Source organism: Oncorhynchus keta, chromosome 28 (genome assembly GCF_023373465.1).
Source record: "Oncorhynchus keta strain PuntledgeMale-10-30-2019 chromosome 28, Oket_V2, whole genome shotgun sequence".
NCBI lineage: Eukaryota > Metazoa > Chordata > Actinopteri > Salmoniformes > Salmonidae > Oncorhynchus > Oncorhynchus keta.
This window is the reverse complement of record NC_068448.1, coordinates 69,492,506-69,518,133: the sequence shown is the minus strand read 5'-3', so window position 1 is coordinate 69,518,133 and position 25,628 is coordinate 69,492,506. Positions and strand designations below refer to the sequence as shown.

The 25,628-nt window shown below is 42.7% G+C and overlaps 1 protein-coding gene across 4 annotated transcripts in view; it reads left to right on the top strand.

The window, feature by feature from the left end:
- Positions 1-25,628, top strand: part of dpp6a (dipeptidyl-peptidase 6a) — a 352,637-nt gene that overhangs the window by 34,675 nt on the left and 292,334 nt on the right. Inside the window, exon 1 of one of the 4 annotated variants that reach the window (XM_052483756.1) lies at positions 20,042-20,387. The exons of the other annotated variants lie outside the window; for them this stretch is intronic. Within the exon in view, the coding sequence (XP_052339716.1) occupies positions 20,337-20,387 (51 nt within the window). The 5' untranslated portion in view covers positions 20,042-20,336. Of the gene's footprint in view, positions 1-20,041; positions 20,388-25,628 lie in introns of those variants that run through there. 4 annotated transcript variants of the gene reach the window in all.

Here is a 25,628-nt window from a genome sequence, read left to right as displayed (position 1 = left end):
TTGGCCCAGACAGAACTGGTATAACTGAGTCAGGTTTGTTGGTCTCCTTGCTTGCACACGCTTCTTCAGTTCTGCTGACACATTTTCTATAGGATTGAGGTCAGGGCTTTGTGATGGCCACTCCAATACCTTGACTTTGTTGTCGTTAAGCCATTTTGCCACAACTTTGGAAGTATGCTTGGGGTCATTGTCCATTTGGAAGACCCGTTTGCGACCAAGCTTTAACTTCCTGTCTGATGTCGCGAGATGTTGCTTCAATATATCCACATTTGCCTTTCTTGTGGTGCCATCTACTTTGTGAAGTGCACCAGTCTCTCCTGCAGCAAAGCACCCCCACAACACGATGCTGCAACCTCTGTGCTTCACGGTTAGGATGATGTTCTTCGACTTGCAAGCCTCCCCCTTTTTCCTCCAAACATAACGATGGTCATTATGGCCAAACAGTTCTATTTTAGTATCATCAGACCGAGGACATTTCTCCAAAAAGTACGATCTTTGTCCCCATGTGCAGTTTCAAACTGTAGTCAGACTTTTTTATGGCGGTTTTGGAGCAGTGGCTTCTTCCTTGCTGAGAGGCCTTTCAGGTTATGTCGATATAGGACTTGTTTTACTGTGAATATAGATACTTTTGTACCTGTTTCCTCCAGCATCTTCACAAGGTCCTTTGTTGTTGTTCTGGAATTGATTTTCACTTTTCGTACCAAAGTACGTTCATCACCGAACGTGTCTACTTCCTGAGCGGTATGACAGCTGCGTGGTCCCATGTTGTTTATACTTGCGTACTATTGTTTGTACAGATTAACGTGGTGCCTTCAGGTGTTTGGATATTGCTCCCAAGGATGAACCAGACTTGTGGAGGTCTAAAAATAAATTCTGAGGTCTTTTGATTTATTTTGGTTTTCCCATGATGTCAAGCAAAGAGGCTCTGAGTTTGAAGGTAGGCCTTGAAAAACATCCACAAGTTCACCTCCAATTGACTCAAATGATGTAAATTAACCTATCTTAAGCTTCTAAAGCCATGACATAATTTTCTGGAATTTTCCAAGCTGTTTAAAGGCACAGTCAATTTAGTGTAAACTTCTGACCCACTGGAATTGTGATGAGTGAAATGGTCTGTCTGTAAACAATTGTTGGAAAAATTACTTGTGTCATGCACAAAGTAGATGTCCTAACCGACTTGCCAAAACTATAGTTTGTTAACAAGAAATTTGTGGAGTGGTTGAAAAACTAGTTTTAATGACTTTAATGACCAACCTAAGTGTATGTAAACTTCCGATTTAAACTGTAAATATGTGTGTATATATGTGTATGTATGTTTGTATATATGTGTTTATTTATATACACTGCTCAAAAAAATAAAGGGAACACTAAAATAACACATCCTAGATCTGAATGAATGAAATACTTTTTTCTTTACATAGTTGAATGTGCTGACAACAAAATCACACAAAAATTATCAATGGAAATCAAATGTATCAACCCATGGAGGTCTGGATTTGGAGTTACACTCAGAATTAAAGTGGAAAACCACACTACAGGCTGATCCAACTTTGATGTAATGTCCTTAAAACAAGTCAAAATGAGGCTCAGTAGTGTGTGTGGCCTCCACGTGCCTGTATGACCTCCCTACAACGCCTGGGCATGCTCCTGATGAGGAGGCGGATGGTCTCCCGAGGGATCTCCTCCCAGACCTGGTCTAAAAGCATCCGCCAACTCCTGGACAGTCTGTGGTACAACGTGGCATCGGTGGATGGAGCGAGACATGATGTCCCAGATGTGCTCATTGGATTCAGGTCTGGGGAACGGGCGGGCCAGTCCATAGCATCAATGCCTTCCTCTTGCAGGAACTGCTGACACACTCCAGCCACATGAGGTCTAACATTGTCTTGCATTAGGAGGAAACCAGGGCCAAACGCACCAGCATATGGTCTCACAAGGGGTCTGAGGATCTCATCTCGGTACCTAATGGCAGTCAGGCTACCTCTGGCGAGCACATGGAGGGCTGAGCGGCCCCCCAAAGAAATGCCACCCCACACCATGACTGACCCACCGCCAAACCGGTCATGCTGGAGGATGTTGCAGCCAGCAGAACGTTCTCCATGGCGTCTCCAGATTCTGTCACGTCTGTCACGTGCTCAGTGTGAACCTGCTTTCATCTGTGAAGAGCACAGGGCGCCAGTGGCGAATTTGCCAATCTTGGTGTTCTCTGGCAAATGCCAAACGTCCTGCACGGTGTTGGGCTTTAACCACAACTCCCACCTGTGGACATCGGGCCCTCATACCACCCTCATGGAGTCTGTTTCTGACCGTTTGAGCAGACACATGCACATTTGTGGCTTGCTGGAGGTCATTTTGCAGGGCTCTGGCAGTGCTCCTCCTGCTCCTCCTTGCACAAAGGCGGAGGTAGCGGTCCTGCTGCTGGGTTGTTGCCCTCCTACGGCCTTTTCCACATCTCCTGATGTCTCCTGATGTACTGGCCTGTCTCCTGGTAGCGCCTCCATGCTCTGGACACTACGCTGACAGACACAGCAAACCTTCTTGCCACAGCTCGCATTGATGTGCCATCCTGGATGAGCTGCACTACCTGAGCCACTTGTGTTGGTTGTAGACTCACGTCTCATGAAAGCACCGCCAGCATTTAAAAGTGACCAAAACATCAGCCAGGAAGCATAGGAACTGAGAAGTGGTATGTGGTCCCCACCTGCCTGAACCACTCCTTTATTGGGGGTGTCTTGCTAATTTCCTACAATTTCCACCTGTTGTCTATTCCATTTGCACAACAGCATGTGAAATTTATTTTCAATCAGTCAGTGTTGCTTCCTAAGTGGACAGTTTGATTTCACAAGTGTGATTGACTTGGAGTTACATTGTGTTGTTTAAGTGTTCCCTTACATTTTTTGAGTGTATATACAGTGGGGCAAAAAAGGGATTTAGTCAGCCACCAATTGTGCAAGTTCTCCCACTTAAAAAGATGAGAGGCCTGTAATTTTCATCATAGTCACACTTCAACTATGACAGACAAAATGAGAGAAAAAAAAATTCCAGAAAATCACATTGTAGGATTTTTAATGAATGTATTGCAAATTATGGTGGAAAATAAGTATTTGGTCAATAACAAAAGTTTACCTCAATACTTTGTTATATACCCTTTGTTGGCAATGACAGAGGTCAAACGTTTTCTGTAAGTCTTCACAAGGTTTTCACACACTGTTGCTGGTATTTTGGCCCATTCCTCCTTGCAGATCTCCTCTTGAGCAGTGATGTTTTGGGGCTGTTGCTGGGCAACACAGACTTTCAACTCCCTCCAAAGATTTTCTATGGGGTTGAGATCTGGAGACTGGCTAGGCCACTCCAGGACCTTGAAATGCTTCTTACGAAGCAACTCCTTCGTTGCCCGGGCTGTGTGTTTGGGATCATTGTCATGCTGAAAGACCCAGCCACGTTTCATCTTCAATGCCCTTGCTGATGGAAAGAGTTTTCACTCAAAATGTCACGATACATGGCCCCATTCATTCTTTCCTTTACACAGATCAGTCGTCCTGGTCCCTTTGCAGAAAAACTGCTCCAAAGCATGATGTTTCCACCCCCGTGCTTCACAGTAGGTATGGTGTTCTTTGGATGCAACTCAGCATTCTTTGTCCTCCAAACACGACAAATTTAGTTTTTACCAAAAAGTTATATTTTTGTTTCATCTGACCATATGACATTCTCAATCTTCTTCTGGATCATCCAAATGATCTCTAGCAAACTTCAGATGGGCCTGGACATGTACTGGCTTAAGCAGGGGGACACGTCTGGCACTGCAGGATTTGAGTCCCTGGCGGCGTAGTGTGTTACTGATGGTAGGCTTTGTTACTTTGGTCCCAGCTCTCTGCAGGTCATTCACTAGGTCCCCCCGTGTGGTTCTGGGATTTTTGCTCACCGTTCTTGTGTTCATTTTGAACCCACGGGGTGAGATCTTGCGTGGAGCCCCAGATCGAGGGAGATTATCAGTGGTCGTGTATTTCTTCCATTTCCTAATAATTGCAACCACAGTTGATTTCTTCAAACCAAGCTGCTTACCTATTGCAGAATCAGTCTTCCTAGCCTGGTGCAGGTCTACAATTTTGTTTCTGGTGTCCTTTGACAGCTCTTTGGTCTTGGCCATAGTGGAGTTTGGAGTGTGACTGTTTTGAGGTTGTGGACATGTATTGTTTATACTGATAACAAGTTCAAAAAGGTGCCATTAATACAGGTAATGAGTGGAGGACAGAGGAGCCCCTTAAAGGTCTGTGAGAGACAGAAATCTTGCTTGTTTGTAGGAGACCAAATATTTATTTTCCACCATAATTTGTAAATAAATTCATTAAAAAGCCTACAATGTGATTTTCTGGATTTTTTTTCTCATTTTTTCTGTCATAGTTGAAGTGTACCTATGATGAAAAGTACAGGCCTCTCATCTTTTTAAGTGCGAGAACTTGCACAATTGGTGGCTGACTAAATACTTTTTTCCCCCACTGTGTGTGTGTGTGTGTGTGTGTGTGTGTGTGTGTGTGTACACACAGTACCAGTCCAATGTTTGGACACACCTACTTATTCAAGGGTTTTTCTTTATTTGTATTAAGTTCTACATTGTAGAATAATTGTAAGGACATCAAAACTATGAAACAACACATTTGGAATCATGTAGTAACCAAAAAAGTGTTAAACAAATCTAAATATATTTTAGATTCTTCAAAGAATCCACCCTTTGCCTTGATGACAGCTTTGCACACTTTTGGCATTCTCTCAACCAGCTTCACCTGGAATGCTTTTCCAACAATTTTTTGAAGGAGTTCCCACAAAAGCTGAGCACTTGTTGGCTGCTTTTCCTTCGCTCTGCGCTCCAACTCATCATAAACCATCTCAATTGGGTTGAGGTCTGGAGATTGTGGAGGCCAGGACATCTGATGCAGCACACCAACACTCTCCTTCTTGGTCAAATAACCCTTAGTCAGCCTGGAGGTGTGTTTGATCATTGTCCTGTTGAAAAGCAAATGACAGTCCCACGAAGCGCAAAGCAAATGGGTGGGCGTATATCGCTGCAGAATTCTGTGGTAGCCATGCTGGTTAAGTATGCCTTGAATTCTAAATAAATTACTGACAGTGTCACCAGCAAAGCACCCACACACCATCACACCTCCTCCAGGCTTCATGGTGGGAACCACACATGTGGAGATCATCAGTTCATCTACTCTGCGTCTCACAAAGACACGGCTGTTGCAGCCAAAAATCTTCTCTTCTTCTTATTGGTGTCCTGTTAGTAGTGGTTTCTTTGCAGTTGATGTCGAGCTGTGTCTGTTACTTGACCTCTGTGAAGCATTCATTTGGCTGTAATTTCTGAGGCTGGTAACGCTAATGAACTTATCCTCTGTGGCAGAGGTAACTCTTGGTCTTCCTTTCCTGTGGCGGTCCTCATGAGAGCCAATTTCATCATTGCGCTTGATAGTTTTTGTGACTGCACTTGAAGGAACGTTCAAGCTTTTAATGTTTTCCGGATTGGCTGTCCTTCATATCTTAAAGTAATGGACTGTCATTTGTCTTTGCATAATTGAGCTTTTCTTGCCATAATATGGACTTTATCTTTTACCAAATAGGGTAAAATGTATACCAACCCTACCTTGTCACAACACAACCGATTGGCTCAAACGCATTAAGAAGGAAAGAAATTCCACGGATTTAGTTTTGACAATTGAAATGCATTCCAGGTGACTAGCTCATGAAGCTGGTTGAGAGAATGCCAAGAGTGTTCAAAGCTGTCATCGAGGCTAAGGGTGGCTACTTTGAAGAATCTCAGACAAAGTTTATTTAGATTTGTTTAACACTTTTTTTGGTTGTTACATGATTCCATATGTGTTATTTCATAGTTGATGTCTTCACTATTATTCTTCAATGTAGAGAATAGTAAAAATAAAGAATCCCTTGAATGAGTAGGTGGGTCCATACTTTTGACTGGCACTGTACATACAAGCACACATCCACATTAAGTCTTGAATTGTGAGAGAAAAAGCTAAGCAGCTGCTGTGCTCCAGAAACTCAGCACTACTCGCAGAGCAACATTCACTGAGCAGAGCAGGTTTAAGTGATGAATCTGATCCAGACTCCTGACAGACGCCTGCTGTTCATGGAAACAGTTCCATTAATATTTAGATGTGCTCAAAAGATCCTTCAGGAAACAAAAAGGTGTCCTTAAGGAGAAAATTAATTACGATAACTTTGCTGCCAGGGAACAGCTTCTGTTAAATCTGTAGTGTAAAGGACATTTTTCAATTTAGCCCGTTTGTGTTGTTGACAACCAAATGCAAAATGTAATCTCCCTCTAATAACATACGTATTTTATATAGTCATTTTCATTACAAGGAGAATCTCAAAGACACTGTAAATTAAGCAAAACAAATGTCTTGTGCGGTGGTCTTCCACAGTTTCAGATGATAAGATGTTGTTCAGCCAGGCAGTACCGAAAGGCTGGGCAGTAGCTTAAACTTTGGGAGCTTCGATGGCACAGAGGACGCAGCATCAGTCAGTTAGAAAAACCCGGAGATTTTCCATCAAACACCTCGTTCGTGTTCTCCTCCTCTGTAGGTAGGCTGGGCAGTCCACCACTGAAATGTAGCAACCACCTCGCTGATGCTTTGGCGGCAGCTATAAGTGGCAGAAAGACCACCGCACCTCGGCGGTAGTAGTCAGGAAACATTCCCCTCACACCGCTGTCCACATTGTTCATTCAATTAGGGTAGGGGGGAAAAAGCTGGTGCTGTTGCATCATTCAAATGATCGCATAGCCAGCTAGCAAGCTAACTATCTAGCCAAGCCAAACAAACTGACTAGCCATTAGTTCAGCAACTCCATGGGTCAAAATCACCAGTCACTGTAGCTCAGAATCACTCAAGAAGTCATGAAAAATAAAATACTTAAAACAACAACATTTTTACAGTCAGTAGTTGGCCAAATAAAACAGATAGAACAACCACAATATACCCCCCCCAATTGGTAGTTACACTCTTGTCCCATTTTGCAACTTCCATACAGAGTCGGGAAAGGTCAAGGTCGAGAGCCATGCATCCTCTGAAACACGACCCTGCCTAGCTTAACCTGGAAGCCAGCCGCACCTATGTGTCAGAGGAAACACCATACAACTGGTGACCGAAGTCCCCATGCATGCGCCCTGCCCGCCGCAAAGAGTCGCAAGAGTTCGAGACAAGGACATCCCGGCCAGCCAATCACTCCCCTAACCCAGACGGCACTGGGCCAATTGTGCGCCGCCTCATGGGCCCCCTGGTCGCTGCCGGCTGCAACACAGCCTGGGATCGAACCCGGGTCTGTAGTGACGCCTCTAGCACTGCGATGCAGTGCCTTAGACCGCTGTACCACTCGTGAGGCCACCACAATAAACTTCTGTGAATGAGAAAAAGCTATATATTTTTTTATCAAACTGTGTGGAATGGCAGCACATTTTTATATATAAAGCCATAATACACAATCCTTAGATCTTTATCCTCTTATGTAGTAGCCTACTGCTATACTGACAGACCTCATATAACCATCAATTTGGAGTCCAAACATTAGATGAAGGAAGTTTTACACTGCTCTGTGCCATTTAGGCTATCTGCTGCTAAATTCATTAGGATAATAATGATCTGTTGCCTTGACATGATGGGAAGGTCAGATGTAGTGTCTTGTCAAAATACCACTCCTACATGACTTTCCCCTCTTCTTCAACTCTGTGGCCTCGGGCTTCTCAAAGGGGTAAATCTCACAGTTTAGCATTTTTTCATCATGAATCTTGTTCTGTAATAGATAAAGTCATAAAATCTGATTTTAAACCTAATCTTAACCCTAATGCCTAAACATAACCTTCAATTAAAACCAAAAATCAAATTTTTGTTTTCATGAATTTTTTGCTTACCAGACCGCACGCGTGCATGTTAATAAAAAGATGAAAGGGTAAAAGTTTGTTTTCAAGTAATCTCTTCTCCTTCAGGCTTCTTCTTGTTTGGACTTTATATGGTGGTTGGCAACCAACTTTAAGGTGGATTCCCACAACCAACTGGACTGGAGTGTGGACCTCAGTTCATCTTTCAATCACCCATGTGGGTATATGCTTCTGCAAACCAATGAGGAGATGGGAGGGGCAGGACTTGCAGTGCGTAGAGCACCACAAATAGAACCAAGTACTATTTTAGCGCCTAGCTACACAGACTCTCGTTGACACGCACGAGCAGTGTGTGTGCAATGATTGAATAACATGTGTGTGTAAATTTATTTTGCAAGCTCGCGCACAAGACATGAGCTGGACAGCATGTAAGGGGAGAATCGTACAGTGCTGCTTCCAGGACAAGACTCCTGACAATAAACATCAACCTGCGTAACTCTAATTGAGCTGGTAATGAGAAAAACAATAACATCTCCCCTCTGATGTTTTGTAGTGGGTCAGCCAGGGCTGCAGTTGGAGGTCTATTGAGTGTCACGAGTTGTACCCTCTATTATTTTAGAGAATGGTAACAGACAGAGGTTTCCAATCCATGTTGCTGATAGTCTCTATAATAAGTTAAATACATTTGCATTTGTAGCCTATACGAATAAATCTGCTCCGAAGAAAGCTGTTAAATGGTCCAGGATTAGATGTTTTGAAATGATAGAACACTACAATCCAATCGTGCCAGGTGGGGACCACTGGCAGGTTGATTAGATTCTGGTTAGAGACAACAGTAAATCACTTTTAATAAATTCCAGCATCTTGAAATGAGTTCAATATCCTTTAAGGTGTGTCGGGGAGAGAGAGTGAGAAAGACCGAGTGGGTGATATTATTGGCTTGAGTAATGCAGTTAATAATGAAGCTATTGATTTCACTTCTGCGTGTCCCAGTTTAGTTTATTGTGCTGGATGAGTGCTGTCACCAGAATGAACCTTGACTTTACTAATTCCACTGGGAATCTAGGCTGATCAATTCAGGCTTTTGGTACTTTAAAATCACTTTAGGCTTTAAGGCTTTTCTTTTGCTGAGTCTGCCTCCATATGTTGTCTTGAAATGGCCATAGTGTTTGTTTCTTCTGAGTCTGCCTCCATATGCTGTCTTAACATGGCCGTGGTGTTTGTCTGTGCTCATGCTTGGACAGGGGCACCTAGAGACGGAGGACATACACACATACATTCACACTCTTTGAAGGTGTAGATTCAACATTACTCAGTTCAGCCATCTCTTTGGTGTTATTCTGGATGTGTTCAGGGCTATCATGTCAACACAGCACCTCCTTTCATAATTGCACAACTGCACACAGTCACGGACAGAGACTCCATCAGAAAGACTTGGTTGGTGTCTTGGATTTGTAACCAGGATCTATGTCAACAACACCTTCTTGTGTCACTGAAAATACATATACACAACCACATGCATGCGCACACACACAGGTGGCCACCACAATATCGTTGTGACAGATTTCTTCTGTAGACATGTACCTCAGTGGCATGAGCATAGAACTGTGCCTTACGTGGAAATAAACGAAACTTTGGGGATGAGATGAGCCCATTATTGCACAATTAAGGCACCGATTTAAAAAGTTACAGGTTTTGGGGTCGAGATCAGTTCATAACGTGTCCCAAAGTAATACATATAGCATGCATCCCACAAACATTTGGTTGCCTGAAGCATGGCTTACTATTCATCATTGTCATTAAAGATGTTGTCTGCAGTAGTGGAAACAATGCCACTGTCCGCCCCACTTCTGTTATTGACAGTGTGACAAAATAACATTACTATTTTAGAGCCCCAATGGATGTTCATTGAAGATTTTCATACAGCAAAGTGGCAGTGCCGTCTCCTACAGTATCTGTCTATTTACTAAGTGTTCCCTTAGCACTAATGGCTTGGCTGACCTGGACAGACTTCTTATTAGGTTGCTGTGGTAGCAGCACCCCTCTTGTGTAATTAATGGAGGGGAGTTTGAAGTCTGATTTGTATGAGACATGGTGTTTTCTCTACCCAGCAGGTAAAACGTTCTGTCAGGAAGACGCTGCTGTGAGCTTCAGACGGTGAATCCATCGACTTGCTGTCGTGGAAATGAGTATGGTCAACACTGGGGGGTGTTCACACTTTACACTTTGGCTGGGACTTCAAAGAAACCATGGAGAGGTCTATTTCCGTTTAGTTGCATTTTTACCCCTATCAATTTAGAGTTCTAAAGGTTTGTTTGGATAAGTAAATGTGGCTGAAAACAGGCTATCGAACCATTCAAGGGACACGTATTCTCCCAGGCTTCAAAGCTTTTTTCTTCCTGGTTAGGCCTTACTGGATTTATGTTCTCCCAGTGGGGATGGCTGTACCTAAGACTTTCAATGTCAAATCAAATCAAATGCTATTGGTCACATACACATGGTTAGCAGATGTTAATGTGAGTGTAGCAAAATGCTTGTGCTTCTAGTTGACAATGTAGTAATATCTAACAAGTAATCTTGTAACAAATTCACAACAACTATCTTATACACTCAAATGTAAAGGAATGAATAAGAGAAGGTACATATAAATATATGGATGAGCGATGGCCGTGCGGCATAGGCAAGATGCAGTAGATGGTATAGAATATAGTATATACATATGAGATGAGTAATGTAGGATATATAAAAATTATTAAAGTGGCATTATTTAAAGTGACTAGTGATACCTTTATTAAGTCAATTTATTAAAGTGACCAGAGATTTGAGTCTGTATATTGGCAGCAGCCTCTCTATGGTAGTGATGGCTGTTTAACAGTCTGATGGCCTTGAGGTAGAAGCTGTTTTTCAGTCTCTCGGTCCCAGCTTTGATACACCTGTACTGACCTCACCTTCTGTATGATAGCGGTGTGAACAGGCAGTGGCTCGGGTGGTTGTTGTCCTTGATGATCTTTTTGGCCTTCCTGTGACATCGGGGGTTGTAGGTGTCCTGGAGGGCAGGTAGTTTGTCCCCGGTGATGCATTGTGCAGACCACACTACCCCCTGGAGAGCCTTGCAGTTGAAGGAGGTGAAGTTGCCGTATCAGGCGGTGATACAGCCCGACAGGATGCTCTCGATTGTGCATCTGTAAAAGTTTGAGTGTTTTAGGTGAGAAGCCAAATTCCAAATTTCTTCAGCCTCCTGAGGTTGAATAGGCGCTGTTGCGTCTTCCTCACCACGCTGTCTATGTGGGTGGACCGTTTCAGTTTGTCCGTGATGTGTACGCCAAGGACCTTAAAACTTTCCACCTTCTCCACTACTGTCCCATCGATGTGGATGGAGGGGTGCTCCCTCTGCTGTTTCCCGAAGGTTATTTTCCTGAGACCACACTCCAAGGGCCCTCACCTCCTCCCTGTAGGCCGTCTCATCATAGTCGGTAGTCAAGCCTACCACTGTAGTGTCGTCTGCAAACTTGATGATTGAGTTGGAAGCGTGCATGGCTACGCAGTCATGGGTGAACAGGGAATACAGGAGAGGGCTGAGAACGCACCCTTGTGGGGCCCCAGTGTTGAGGATCAGCCGGGTGGCGATGTTGTTTCCTACTTTCACCACCTGGGGGACGGCCCGTCAAAGTCCAGTACCCAGTTGCACAGGACGGGGTGTCTCGAGCTTAAGGATGAGTTTGGAGGGTACTATGATGTTAAATACTGAGCTGTAGTAAATGAACAGCATTTTTACATAGGTATTCCTCTTGTCCAGATGAGATAGGGCAGTGTGCAGTGTGATGGCGATTGCATCGTCAGTGACCTATTGGGGCGGCAAGCAAATTGGAGTGGGACTAAGGGTATCAGGTAGGGTGGAGGTGATATGATCTAGTCTCTCAAAGCACTTAATGATGACAAGTGAGTGCAACGGGCGATAGTCATTTAGTTCAGTTACCTTAGCTTTCTTTGGAACAGGAACAATGGTGGCCATCTTGAAGCAAATGGGGACAGTAGACTGGGATAGGGATTGATTGAATATATCCGTAAACACACCAGCCAGCTGGTCTGCGCATGCTCTGAGGACGCAGCTAGGGATGCTGTCTGGGCCGGCAGCCCTGCGAGGGTTAACACATTTCAATATTTTACTCACGGCTATCCGGAACATATCCCAGTCCACGTGATCAAAGCAATCTTGAAGCGTGGAATCCGATTGGTCAGACCAGCGTTGGATAGACCTGAGCACGGACGTTTTTCCTATTTTAGTTTCTGTCTATAGGCTGGGAGCAACAAAATGGAGTAATGGTCAGCTTTGCCGAAGGCAGGTCGGGGGAGGGCTTTGTGTGCATCACGGAAGTGAGAGAAGCAATCATTCAGAATGCAACCAGCTCGTGGTGCGCATTCGATATGCTGATAGAATTTAGGAAGTCTTGTTTTCAGGTTAGTGTTGTTAAAATTCCCAGCTACAATAAATGCAACCTCAGGATGTATGGTTTCCAGTTTACAAAGAGTCCAGTGAAATTTTTTCAGGGCCGACAAGGTATCTGCTTGAGGGGTGATTTACACGGCTGTGACTATAATCATAGAGAATCCTCTTGGAAGATAATGCGGTCGGCATTTAACTGTAAAGAATTCTAGGTCAGGTGAACAAAAGGACTTGAGTTCCTGTATGTTAAGGCATACACCTCCGCCCTTCTTACCACAGAGATGTTTGTTTCTGTCGGCGCGATGCATGAAGAAACCGGGTGACTTTACCGACTCTGACATCATATACAGAGTGAGCCATGTTTCCATGAAACAGAGAATGTTACAATCTCTGATGTCTCTCTGGAAGGCAACTTGTGCCCTAATTTCATCCACCTTGTTATCTAGAGATTGGACATTGGCGAGTAATATGCTCGGAAGCGGTGGATGGTGTGCTCACCTTCTAAGTCTTACCAGTAGGCCACTCCGTTTGCCTCTCCTCTGGTGACCACGTTGTTTTGGGTCGGCCTCTAGGATTAGATCCAGGGTGTAGGTCCGAATAAAGGATCCGCTTCGGGAAAGACGTATTCCTGGTCATAATGTTGGTCATAATGTTGGTAAGTTGACATCGCTTTTATATCCAATAGTGTTTCCTGGCTGTATGTATTAACACTTCCGATTTTCTGGGCTAACAATGTAAGAAGTAATACATTAAAAAAACAGTTTCCTAAGGACCTGAAGCGAGGCGACCATCTATGTCAGCACCATCTTGCGTCCACTGGCATGGGGTGCTGGGGGGAAAAAAAGCATTGTGTTTGGTTTAAAGCATTCTCTTAGACCTAAACTTCAACAGCTTTCGACTCTGTCAATCACCATATTCTTATCGGCAGACTCAGTAGCCTCGGTTTTTCGGATGACTGCCTTGCCTGGTTCACTAATTACTTTGCAGACAGAGTTCAGTGTGTCAAATCGGAGGGCATGCTGTCCGGTCCTCTGGGAGTCTCTATGGGGGTGCCACAGGGTTCAATTCTCGGGCCGACTCTTTTCTCTGTATATATCAATGATGTTGCTCTTGCAGCGGGCGATTCCCTGATCCACCTCTACGCAGACGACACCATTCTATATACTTTCGGCCCGTCATTGGACACTGCTATCTAACCTCCAAACGAGCTTCAATGCCATACAGCACTCCTTCCGTGGCCTCCAACTGCTCTTAAACGCTAGTAAAACCAAATGCATGCTTTTCAACCGATCGCTGCCTGCACCCGCATGCCCGACTAGCATCACCACCCTGGATGGTTCCGACCTTGAATATGTGGACATCTATAAGTACCGAGGTATCTGGCTAGACTGCAAACTCTCCTTCCAGACTCCTATCAAACATCTCCAATCGAAAATCAAATCAAGAGTTGGCTTTCTATTCCGCAACAAAGCCTCCTTCACTCACGCCGCCAAGCTTACCCTAGTAAAACTGACTATCCTACCGATCCTCGACTTCGGCGATGTCATCTACAAAATTGCTTCCAACACTCTACTCAGCAAACTGGATGCAGTTTATCACAGTGCCATCCGTTTTGTCACTAAAGCACCTTATACCACCCACCACTGCGACTTGTATGCTCTAGTCGGCTGGCCCTCGCTACATATTCGTCGCCAGACCCACTGGCTCCAGGTCATCTACAAGTCCATGCTAGGTAAAGCTCCGCCTTATCTCAGTTCACTGGTCACAATGGCAACACCCATCCGTAGCACGCGCTCCAGCAGGTGTATCTCACTGATCATCCCTAAAGCCAACACCTCATTTGGCCGCCTTTCGTTCCAGTACTCTGCTGCCTGTGACTAGAACGAATTGCAAAAATCGCTGAAGTTGGAGACTTTCATCTCCCTCACCAACTTCAAACATCAGCTATCTGAGCAGCTAACCGGTCGCTGCAGCTGTACATAGTCTATTGGTAAATAGCCCTCCCATTTTCACCTACCTCATCCCCACACTGTTTTTATTTATTTACTTTTCTGCTCTTTTGCACACCAATATCTCTACCTGTACATGACCATCTGATCATTTATCACTCCAGTGTTAATCTGCAAAATTGTAATTATTCGCCTACCTCCTCATGCCTTTTGCACACATTGTATATAGACTCCCCTTTTTTCTACTGTGTTATTGACTTGTTAATTGTTTACTCCATGTGTAACTCTGTGTTGTCTGTTCACACTGCTATGCTTTATCTTGGCCAGGTCGCAGTTGCAAATGAGAACTTGTTCTCTCAACTAGCCTACCTGGTTAAATAAAGGTGAAATAAATAAAATAAAATAAAAACTAGAGTTGTACATAAAGGGTGTGACCTTTGAACAAGTTAAAGAAGCTGAACTCAGTAAGTAACATTGGATGGTCAGTTATCATGGTCAAGTCCTATTGACAAAGTTGTTGTGAAGATGGGGAGGTATGTGTTGTTATAAAAAGATGTTCTGCATTTTGGACACATTTCAACTGTACTAGTTTTTCAGGCTTTGATGTAGTCCCATCTTGATTGCTGTCCGGTAATATAGTCAGATGCAGCAAAGAAGACCTAGAAAAGCTGCAGCTGTCTCAAAGCAAAGCAGCATGCCTTGCCCCCAACTGCACACAGCGAACTAACATCAACAACATGCATGATAGCCTTTCATGGTTGAGGAGAAACCACTTGTATAATATATTTGCATACACTTAACAGACATACATACCCCACCAGACACGCCGTTATGGGTTTCTTCACGGTACCCAAACCAAAAACAGATTTAATGAGTCACTCAGTTATGTATAGAGCCATGTCATTATGGAATGCTCTGCCACCAGAGGTTACTCAGGCAAAAAGTTAGTTTTGCTTAAAAAACAGTTCAAAAAACATAATGTATCACAGCTCCTCTTTCTAAAAATATAATTTAACTGTACTGAATATAAGAATATCTATATATGAAGTGTGTAAACAGAATTTTTGTTTTCTCTTGGTGTCCTATATATACGGTACCAGTCAAAAGTTTGCACACACCTACTCATTCAAGGGTTTTTCTTTATTTGTACTATTTTCTACATTGTAGAACAATATTAGAGACATCAAAACTGTGAAATGACACAAATGGAATCATGTCTTAACCAAAAAAGTGTTAAACAAATCCAAGTATATTTTAGATTATTCAAAGTAGCCACCCTTTGCCGTTGATGACAGCATTGCACACTCTTGACATTCTCTCAACCAGCTTCACCTGGAATGCTTTTCCAACTGTCTTGAAGGAGGTCCCACATATGCTGAGCACTTGTTGGCTGCTTTTCTTTCACTCTGTGGTCCAACTCATCCCAAACCATCTCAATGGGGCGGCAGCGTAGCCTAGTGGTTAGAGCATTGGACTAGTAACCGGAAGGTTGCGAGTTCAAACCCCCGAGCTGACAAGGTCGTTCTGCCCCTGAACAGGCAGTTAACCCACTGTTCCCAGGCCGTCATTGAAAATAAGAATGTGTTCTTAACTGACTTGCCTGGTTAAATAAAAGGTAAAAAAATAAAATTATTATTATTTTTTTAAAACGGGGTTGAGGTCAGGTGATTGTGGATTGTGGATGCCAGGTCATCTGATGCAGCACTCCATCACGCTCCTTCTTGGTCAAATAGCCCTTACACAGCCTGGAGGTGTGTTTTTTGGATCATTGTCCATTTCAAAAACAAATGATAGTCCCACTAAGCCCAAACCAGATGGGATGGTGTATCGCTGCAGAATGCTGTGGTAACCATGCTTGTTAAGTGTGCCTTGAATTCTAAATAAATCACTCATGCGGAAATCATCTGTTCAACTACTCCTTCTCACAAAGACACGGCGGTTGGAACCGAAAATCTCAAATTTAGACTCATCAGACAAAAGGACAGGGACAGGTGCGTCTCTTCTTCTTATTGGTGTCCTTTAGTAGTGGTTTCTTTGCAGCAATTCGACAATGAAGGCCTGATTCACACAGTCTCCTCTGAACAGTTGGTGGTTTCTTTGCAGCAATTCGACCATGAAGGCCTGATTCACGCAGTCTCTTCTGAACAATTGCTGCTGAGATGTGTCTGTTACTTGAACTATGTGAAGCATTTATTTGGACTGCAATCTGAGGTGCAGTTAACTCTAATAAACGTATCCTCTGCAGCAGAGGTAACTCTGGGTCTTCCTTTCTTGTGGCGGTCCTCATGAGAGCCAATTTCATCATAGCGCTTGATGGGTTTTTCCGACTGCACTTAAAGAAACTTTAACATTTCTTGACATTTTACGGATTGACTGACATTCATATCTTAAAGTAATGATGGACTGTAATTGCTCTTTGCTTATTTGAGCTGTTCTTGCCATAATATGGACTTGGTATTTGACCAAATAGGGCTATCTTCTGTATACCAACCCTACCTTGTCATAACACAAATGATTGGCCCAAAGGCATTAAGAAGGAAAGAAATCCACAAATGAACTTTTAACAATTGAAATGCATTCCAGGTGACTAGCTCATGAAGCTGGTTGAGAGAATGCCAAGAGTGTGCAAAGCTGTCAAGGCAAAGAGTGGCTACTTTAAGGAATCTCAAATATAAAATACATTTTGATTTGTCTAACACTTTTTTGGTTTCTACATTATTCCATATGTGCTATTTCATAGTTTTGATGTCTTCGCTATTCTATAATGTAGAAAATGGTTTTAAAAAAAGCCTTGAATGAGTAGCTGTGTCCAAACTTTTGACTGGTACTGTAACACTTCAAACACACTGACAGCATCATTGCGCAAAATAGTATGCAGCATCATCTGGATATGTATGCATCTCCTACTACCATTTCTGTCAAGCCGTCTATGCGTAGAGTTTGATGCATACGTTCGATAAATCTAACGTATGCACCACACCGAACACATTGCAACTGCCTATGCAACACAAAGCTGTAAGGCAAATGCAGCATTTCATTGGAAATGAATGTAATTCTGGTGTACCAAAATGCAATGACGCTGTCGGTGTGTTTGAAGCGAAACTCTTATTTAATTTGTATTTCTTAATTTAATTTTAATGTATTATCTTATATTCTAGTCCATTACTGTGCTATACTTCGTAATGTATTTGTATGTTTTATGTGGACCCCAGGAAGAGTAGCTGCTGCATTTGCAGTAGCTAGTAGGGAGCCTAATACACTAAACTTCAGAATTCAAATTAGTTTATGTCGTTGTCCACTACCGGGGGCTGAATCTGATTGAGGCTTTTGCAGTTTGTTAGTTTGGAGCTTGTTTTATAGTTCCATACAGTGGGTGCTCCCCGTTGGTCGATAGCTAGGCGTTGACCACTTACTTTGCATTCTGTGAGTCACAGTTCTTCATTGCAGGTGGTTTTTCCCTGTGAGAAAGCAACAACGGGCACCAACATGGGTTTGTGAATGCTGGCCACAGATAGAAGGGACTACCGTCTCATGGCAGAGGAAGAATCAGTAAAAATGGCAGGCTGACAGCCATTGGCCATGTGGCAGATCTTAAGCCTTTGGTTGGATGTCCACTTGAAGGTTTCTGAAATTGGTTGGACTCCATAATGAGATTTGGATTTTATGTTTCTGTGGTAGGTTTTGGGGAGTTGGGTAAAGTAAGTTTCCCTTGTAAGCTAACCCTCAACGTAAGTCAAGTCTAGTTCTTATTTAATGACATTGTAGATTCACAGTATTGTTTTGATGCTGCAATATTGGATGGTGCAATTGCTACATTTTCTATGTAATGTGGCAAATGCCTGTGGTAGCCCAAGGGAGTCCCTCTGACTGATGGGGTCTCTGAACTTCAGTCCAATAGGCTACCCAAGCCCATCTTTATTAGCCAATAGAGATCCTAATCAACGTGTGTGTGTTCAGGGGCATTGAATGTAGAAGACATTTGGCTTCATTTCAGTCAGCTGACATTTCAGTCAGCTTGGCCTCATAGCTATACAAAACATGCTATACGTATTTCTGAGCACCTCTAAGACGTATGATATGTACTAATGGTCTAGTTACTTTAGACAGAAACTAAAGTAGGGAGGTTGGTAGGGGGAGGATGGGGGGGGCAATAGCTTGACCATCTAGAAATCCAAAGGTTGCATGTTCGAGTCGTGTCTGGGACAACTGTAGCATTTTAGCTAACCCTTATTCTTACCGTAACCCAATTTACCTAACCTGCAGTGTATAAATTCTCCTAAACTTTGTCTTTTTAGTTCTCTTAACCTTTTACATAAATAATCTTAACCTTTGTCATTAGCTATCCTAACCACCAATGAATACTGAAACAAATATATAAATGCAACATGCAAAAATTTCTACAATTTTACTGAGTTACAGTTCATATAAGGAAATCAGTGAATTTAAATCAATTCATTAGGTCCTAATCTATGGGGTTCACATAACTGGGCAGGGGCGCAGCCATGGGTGGGCCTGTGAGTGCATAGGCCCACCCACTTGGGAACCAGGGCCACCCACTGGGTAACCAGGCCCAGACAACCAGACTGAGTTTTTCCTCACAAACTGGCTTCATTACGGACAAAAAAATACTCCTCAGGGTGGCTGGTCTCAGACGATCCCGCAGGTGAAGAAGCCGGATGTCGAGGTCCTTGGTTGCCGTGGTAACATGTGGTCTGCGGTTGTGAGGCCGGTTAGACATACTGCCAAATTCTCTAATTGGACGCAGACCATGGCTTTTGGTAGAAAAATTAACATTCAATTATTTGGCAACAGCTCTGGTTGACATCCCTGCAGTCAGCATGCCAATTGCATGCACCCTCAACTTGTGGCATTGTGTTGTGTGACAAAACTGCACATTTTTGTGTGGCCTTTTATTGTCCCCAGCGCAAGGTGCACCTGTGTAATGATCATGCTGTTTAATCAGCTTCTTGATATGCCACACCTGTCAGGTGGATGGATTATCTTGACAAAGGATAAAATGCTCACTAACAGGGGTGTAAACAAATTTGTGCACAACATTTGATATTAATAAGCATTTTTGTGCATCTGGGACACATGGGACCAACACTTTACATGTTGCGTTTATATTTTTTGTTCAGTATAAATTACAAATCAACCTGGTCTTAGATAAATATTTTATGCCTGCTAAAGACTTGAACAAGGTTAAACTATGAACCAATGGGTCCACACAGATGTGTTGCTATTCATCATGTGGTTGGGAATGTATTGCTATTGTTACACCAACATGAATAGACGTTAGATGTTGCCATCATTGACCCAATACTATGTTGCTGCCTCAAAATTGTGTTTGTTACAATTTCTCCAGTGGCCATCAAACGTTTGTTATTAAACAAATATATCATAAACTAATTTATTGTGACAGGGGGCCAATGGTGTATTCTCATTAGGTTTACTTTTGTCTCTGGGGAAATGTGTGTATGTGACTCATTAACATTTTTGCGGCAATGTCTCCATGTGTTTACAGATAGCAATTGTAGGCTATAAATGAAGCCGAGGAAATGTATTGAAATGAAAAATATTATGAGTCAAAGCCTCAGCGAACATAAATTAACATGCAGTCCATGGGAAATTGAATGTTATCTTCATTCCGGTGGCAGCACGCACAACACGCGCTGACTGTCAACTATGGGTAGCTGTGCGAGGCTGGGAGCGGATTCTTATGTTCCGTTCAAACAAATAGGACCCGGAGCAGCCGGAGTGAACGTGGTGGTGTCCCATATTATGGAGATTATATATGATAGCCTTTGTGTACAACTCACGGCTACATATTTTACTTCGTAGTAAAAGACAGGCACTGACTCAGCCATCAATCAATAGGATATTTAAGAAAAATCAACGCATGTGCCTCACCAATGCGTAGTAAGCCCACCCACTGGTGAATTAGAAGCCAAACCCAGGGTCTCACAGAACCGGCGTAGACCGTGGAAGAAGCGGTCCAAAACTAGTCTAACGACGATAATATCCTGAACAGAGGATCCTTTCTACAGAAAAAATGAAGGAAAAGAACCTAATAGAGACTGCCAAAATGCAAGGGAACGTAATGGTAAGAAATACGTGTTTTGTTGAATTCGAAAGGTGAGATTTAAACGACGTGTTCGCTTATAAACAATCCCGTCTTTTTAAAGTATTGTTTTCAACGTGCGTTTTTAGCGTTTGAATAACTGCGGAATAGTAAATGCATTGGAAACCGAATCGAATACTTTTTTCTATAACTGGATTATACCCTGCTGTTGTAGGCAAGCTGTTGAGATTACATTATTTAATGACAGATCACACCCATGCAAGGGGATATGTTTTCAAATTATTCCTCCTCTCTCGTCTACCATGTGCTTTGCAGTTGTATAGCCTGCAGCACTGAGTATGGAGCCTAGTGTTATCATGAAAAAAAGCATATTATTAGTGAATGAAAGTTTTTCTAGGTGTCTTTTTCCATAGGGCACTGATTGATATTAATGCTGGGTTCAATTATAAGCCTTGGTTTCTATCTTATGTTGTCCTTATTAAGCTTTGAGGGCAAAACTGGCCTTTTGATCTGTTAGCTCTTGGAAGGGCTCATGAAATTTTAACCTCTCCTAAAGCTATGAATCTCAGGATATTACTGATATTTCGTGGGGACTGGGGAACCGCTGGGTTGGATTTCCAATCTCCATGTGTCAGGCGTCACTGGCTCCCTTTACTGAATACTCATTCAGAAAGTTCTCTGGGACCCCTGTGTGAAAGCCATACCTGGTGTCTTGATGTTATGATGATTTGGGCTTGGCTTCAAAACCGTAGAGGTTTCTAGTCTACCTTGCACCGTTGATTCGCAGTGTCATATTTCTCATTCTGCTGGAGAGGAGGCGTCTCTTTACTGAAAAATGCTTGTAGTATACCCATTACAGAGGTGTTAACACTTTAAAGGTGTGTCCGGTTGTATTTATAAGTATTAAGGAAAAGCAAATCAATGCTGTCTGCAAAGCAAACCCTAGCCTAGACCCGTATGAGCCCTACTTCTGAATGACACTTGCTCAGTTGGTAGAGCATGGTATTGCAACTTTTGGGCTGTGGGTGTTGCTGTAGCCATCGATGCATGCACTACTGTGATTTGGATAAAAGCATCTGCTAAATGGAATAAAATTGGGGCTATATTACTATGTTATTATTATTACTCATAAAGGTCTCATTGTGGGGCTAAGCAAAATCATTCTACCTTGTGTGTTATGGTATAATATAGCTGGCTTTGCAAATGGTGGCTTTATTCATGTTCAACATGCCCTGCAGCTGTGCTCTACAAAACACTCAATACTGCAAGGTGATTGAGAACACAGCTGTTGAATCCGTTTTGAGAATATGGTTCCACTGTAGTACACTTTTATTCTCTAAATCCCATCATGCACAGCGGTTGAAAAGGGCCTTGTTTTCCCTCAGTATAGTTAAAAGTCTACCGATAAAAGTTTGTATAGGTTATGACTTAATTTCTTACCTTACCAAATAACATTTAAGTAAGCAAATCGGGAACTAACAGATTACTCTTGATGTGTTATGTGAATATATTCATATTATACTTTTCTTACTATGAAAGATGACATTACATTTCCATTAAATCGTAACATTGAAAAGAGCAGAGGAAGTGTACACCACCAAAGCAACATCAGTAGTCAACATGTATTATTTTATCCTTGGATCTGTTTCCATTAAATAGTGTGATGGTAGACAGATTGAGCTTTAATTCCAGGTTTGCCGACAGTAAGTTTTCCCTGACAACCTGTCCTTTCCACCTTACCCCTCCCTGACATCCTGTCCTTTTCACTTTACCCCTCCCTGACAACCTGTCCTTTTAACTTTACCCCTCCCTGACATCCTGTCCTTTTCACTTTACCCCTCCCTGACATCCTGTCCTTTCCACTTTACCCCTCCCTGACAACCTGTCCTTTCCACTTTATCCCTCCCTGACATCCTGTCCATTTTCACTTTACCCCTCAAAATCTGCTGTGGATTGTATGTATTCTGTGAAATCCAACTGTCACGTTCTGACCTTTATTTCCTTTGTTTTGTCGTTATTTAGTATGGTCAGGGCGTGAGTTGGGGTGGGCAGTCTGTTTTTCTATGATTTTGGGATTTCTATGTTTCGGCCTAGTATGGTTCTCAATCAGAGGCAGGTGTCGTTAGTTGTCTCTGATTGAGAATCATACTTAGGTAGCCTGGTTTCACTGTTTGTGGGTGTTTGTTTCCGTGTCTGTGTTTTTCACCACACGGTACTGTTTCGATTTTGTCATTTCACGTATTCGTTTATTGTTTTTGTATTTCATAGTGTTCAGTGTTTTTGTTATTAAAAAATATATGGACACTTACCACGCTGCGTTTTGATCCGATCCCTGCTTACACCTCCTCTTCAGACGAAGAGGAGGAAATCAACCCTTAGAGAAACAGCCTTACATTGGAGTCATCGCGATCCTTCACTTAAAATAACTTGAACATTGAGTTGTGCCAATTGACAGCCTCTCACCTTTCCAACATTGTCCTGTGGATTGAAATATTGATTGACACGATTGATTGATTTATCTACCTGTAAAATTGTTAGACCTCGAGGGTCCCTCAACTAGGTGGCGGCCAGATGGAAAATCTACACTCCATAGGGGGACATTAGGCCATCAGGCCTCAAACTACAATTGACAGGTTGACTGTTTTGCACTGACACATAAATCTGTTAAATGCCTGGACTCTAGGGAGGACAGATAGTGGTATATAGGGAATCATGCTGCGTTCAAGTCTGTCATAACAGGGTAAACCTGCACAGTATGATCGCTGACCATCTCACATGCATGTTGAACTACCATAATGCTCACCAGGGGATCTATCTGCCTCTAGTGAAATAGCGAACACTTCTAAAAGTATTAACTAATCAAGCACCACACAATGGATGCTGACCTTTTATAAAATGTTTATTTTGTCTAAATCTGGTCTATACACAGTGACCAAATGAGCACTAGCATACCATTCCTGCAGTCTGAAGTGTTGCCCTGATAGCTAGAGTAACAAACATACTGTCTCTACCATAATAACAATAATAATAATGTATACCATTTAGCACATGCTGACCTTTTTTACCACGACCACATTTGCAGCTAAGTTGAAAAATGTATGAGCACAAAAATAAATGTAGGAGCACAAAGAAAACTATTTGATATAACAAACCATTTTCTTTGTGGCAATGGTGCAAGCATGACAGTCATGTATTCTTCTTGACACTCAGCGGCTGTGGTAGAGTGAAGTAATCATTGCAACAATTATCTGGGTGATTATTTAGATTTTTTTTTCTAGGCGCACTGGTGCATGGCACAGCTAAATATTTAGCCACATATGCAAGTAAAATGGTCGCACTGTAAACTAGAGCCCTGATTTAGCAGACAATTTTACCCAGAGTCACTTAGTCATGCATGCATACATTTTTAGATATGAGTGGTCCTGGAAATCGAACCCACTATCCTGGTGTTACAACCCACTATCCTGGTGCTATCAACTGAACTACAGAGGACCTACCATGTCATTCTGGTAGCCCATTAACCATCCCCCTATATGGCCCCAACTATGTCTCTCCTTGGCTAGTGGCTCTGAGTGGAAGTCAGTGGCCGTGCATCCCTTTTTAACCAGCTAAGTTGGTCATCCTCCAGCACTTTCCTCTGTTTACTGCTGTTTGCTCTCTGCCACCACAAACAGGCCTTCAAGGGCACAGTGGGCAGTGTTGTCGAACCACTAATGATTTGCTGTCGTTGGCTGAAATGAAATGCATTTGTATCCACGGCGTTATCTCTCTAAAGAGGATAAATACCAACCGCTAACTACGTGTAGCTCTGTCTCCCTCCCTGGCCCGTCTGTTGAAGTTATTATTTAAGAACAAACAACTGAGATTGCACTGACGATGATGGGCCATCTTGTCTCTGCAATGACTTCAAACTTTGTGAGCATGCAGTTGTGTTCTGATGCATGTGTTCAGATTCCTTCCTTCAGCTCATGCGATAGATGTGGTTGTTTAGTTTGTTCTAAAGAATCATATTCAATTTAAACTTAAACGTTTCCTAGAAATCTACCCTTTAACTAAATGCACTATTTGAAATACCAAAGAAGGCCTAATTTTTATTTTTGGCCCCACAGATAACCGTTTGGTTTATTACGCTTCTTGTGTCCCCTTGGGGCTGATGAGGAGAATCCTGATGGAGAACCACTAACGTTACAGACTTAATGCGTTCAGCATTGATCTCATGCCATTTCTGGGGAGCTATGGGCATGTCCCAACAGTCTGAAGTGGCTTTGCCTGTCTATTTTCCTTCATCTGCACAGTATCTGAAAACACTGGTGAGCTACGGGTGTCCCAACAGTCTGATGTGGCTTCCTTACTACCCTTGACTCCTTTCCTTCATCTGCAAAGGATCTGAAAACACTGGATAGGTGAATGCAATACACAAGTAGCCTAACTGACTTGGTGAACTCTTCTTTCAGTGTGGATGAAGGAAAGGACATGAGTTAAGGGGGCAGATAGAGAATACTTAGGACCACGACCACAGTGGCTAGGCACCAGCAATAAAAGCCATTGGAACAGTGGCCCCTCCTTTTAAGTGGGCAGCCTGCATTTAGACTGTTTGTTTATTTGATTGGGGTCGATTTTATTGTGACCTTTTTAAGTGGGCCACCGTTCCTCAATGCTGTTACCGTGCAAATGCTGAGTTTCATCAGGCACACTGGAATCCATCATATACAATGTTTCTGTCAATGGCCGTGCATGTGGACTGGAGCGAGCCACCACTGTACATGAACACATATTCGTACAGGCCGGCTGATGGCTTGACAGCACAACAGTTAGTTTAAAATTGGTCAGAAATCTTATCTTATAAGGACAGTTTACAGTATTTAAAAAATATAAGAAATTGTTATGTACCGTACATTCATTGTATTTTGGGGATTATCCATCCATTGTCAAATTCTGGGCGCTCAATTCCTATGAGATGAGTTTCATTTTCACAAGGATACTTTATTGCAGGGTTCCCCAACTGGCGGTCCTCCGAATTTGGCCCGCATGTGGTTTTATTTGCCCCCTCCCCCATTTTTTAAGTGATTTTAAGTTTGGAAATCTGTGATTTTAATTTTGGAAATCTGTTCCTAAGTATTCCCACGTATAATAGAGAGACACGTGATTGTATACAAACGTAAGCAAGGTTTGAAATGATTGCTTTAGTCACATTATATCTGTTTGGGGTTCTTGTGGTCAATTTGCAGTCTGTAAATTAATACTAAACAAAAAAATAAATGC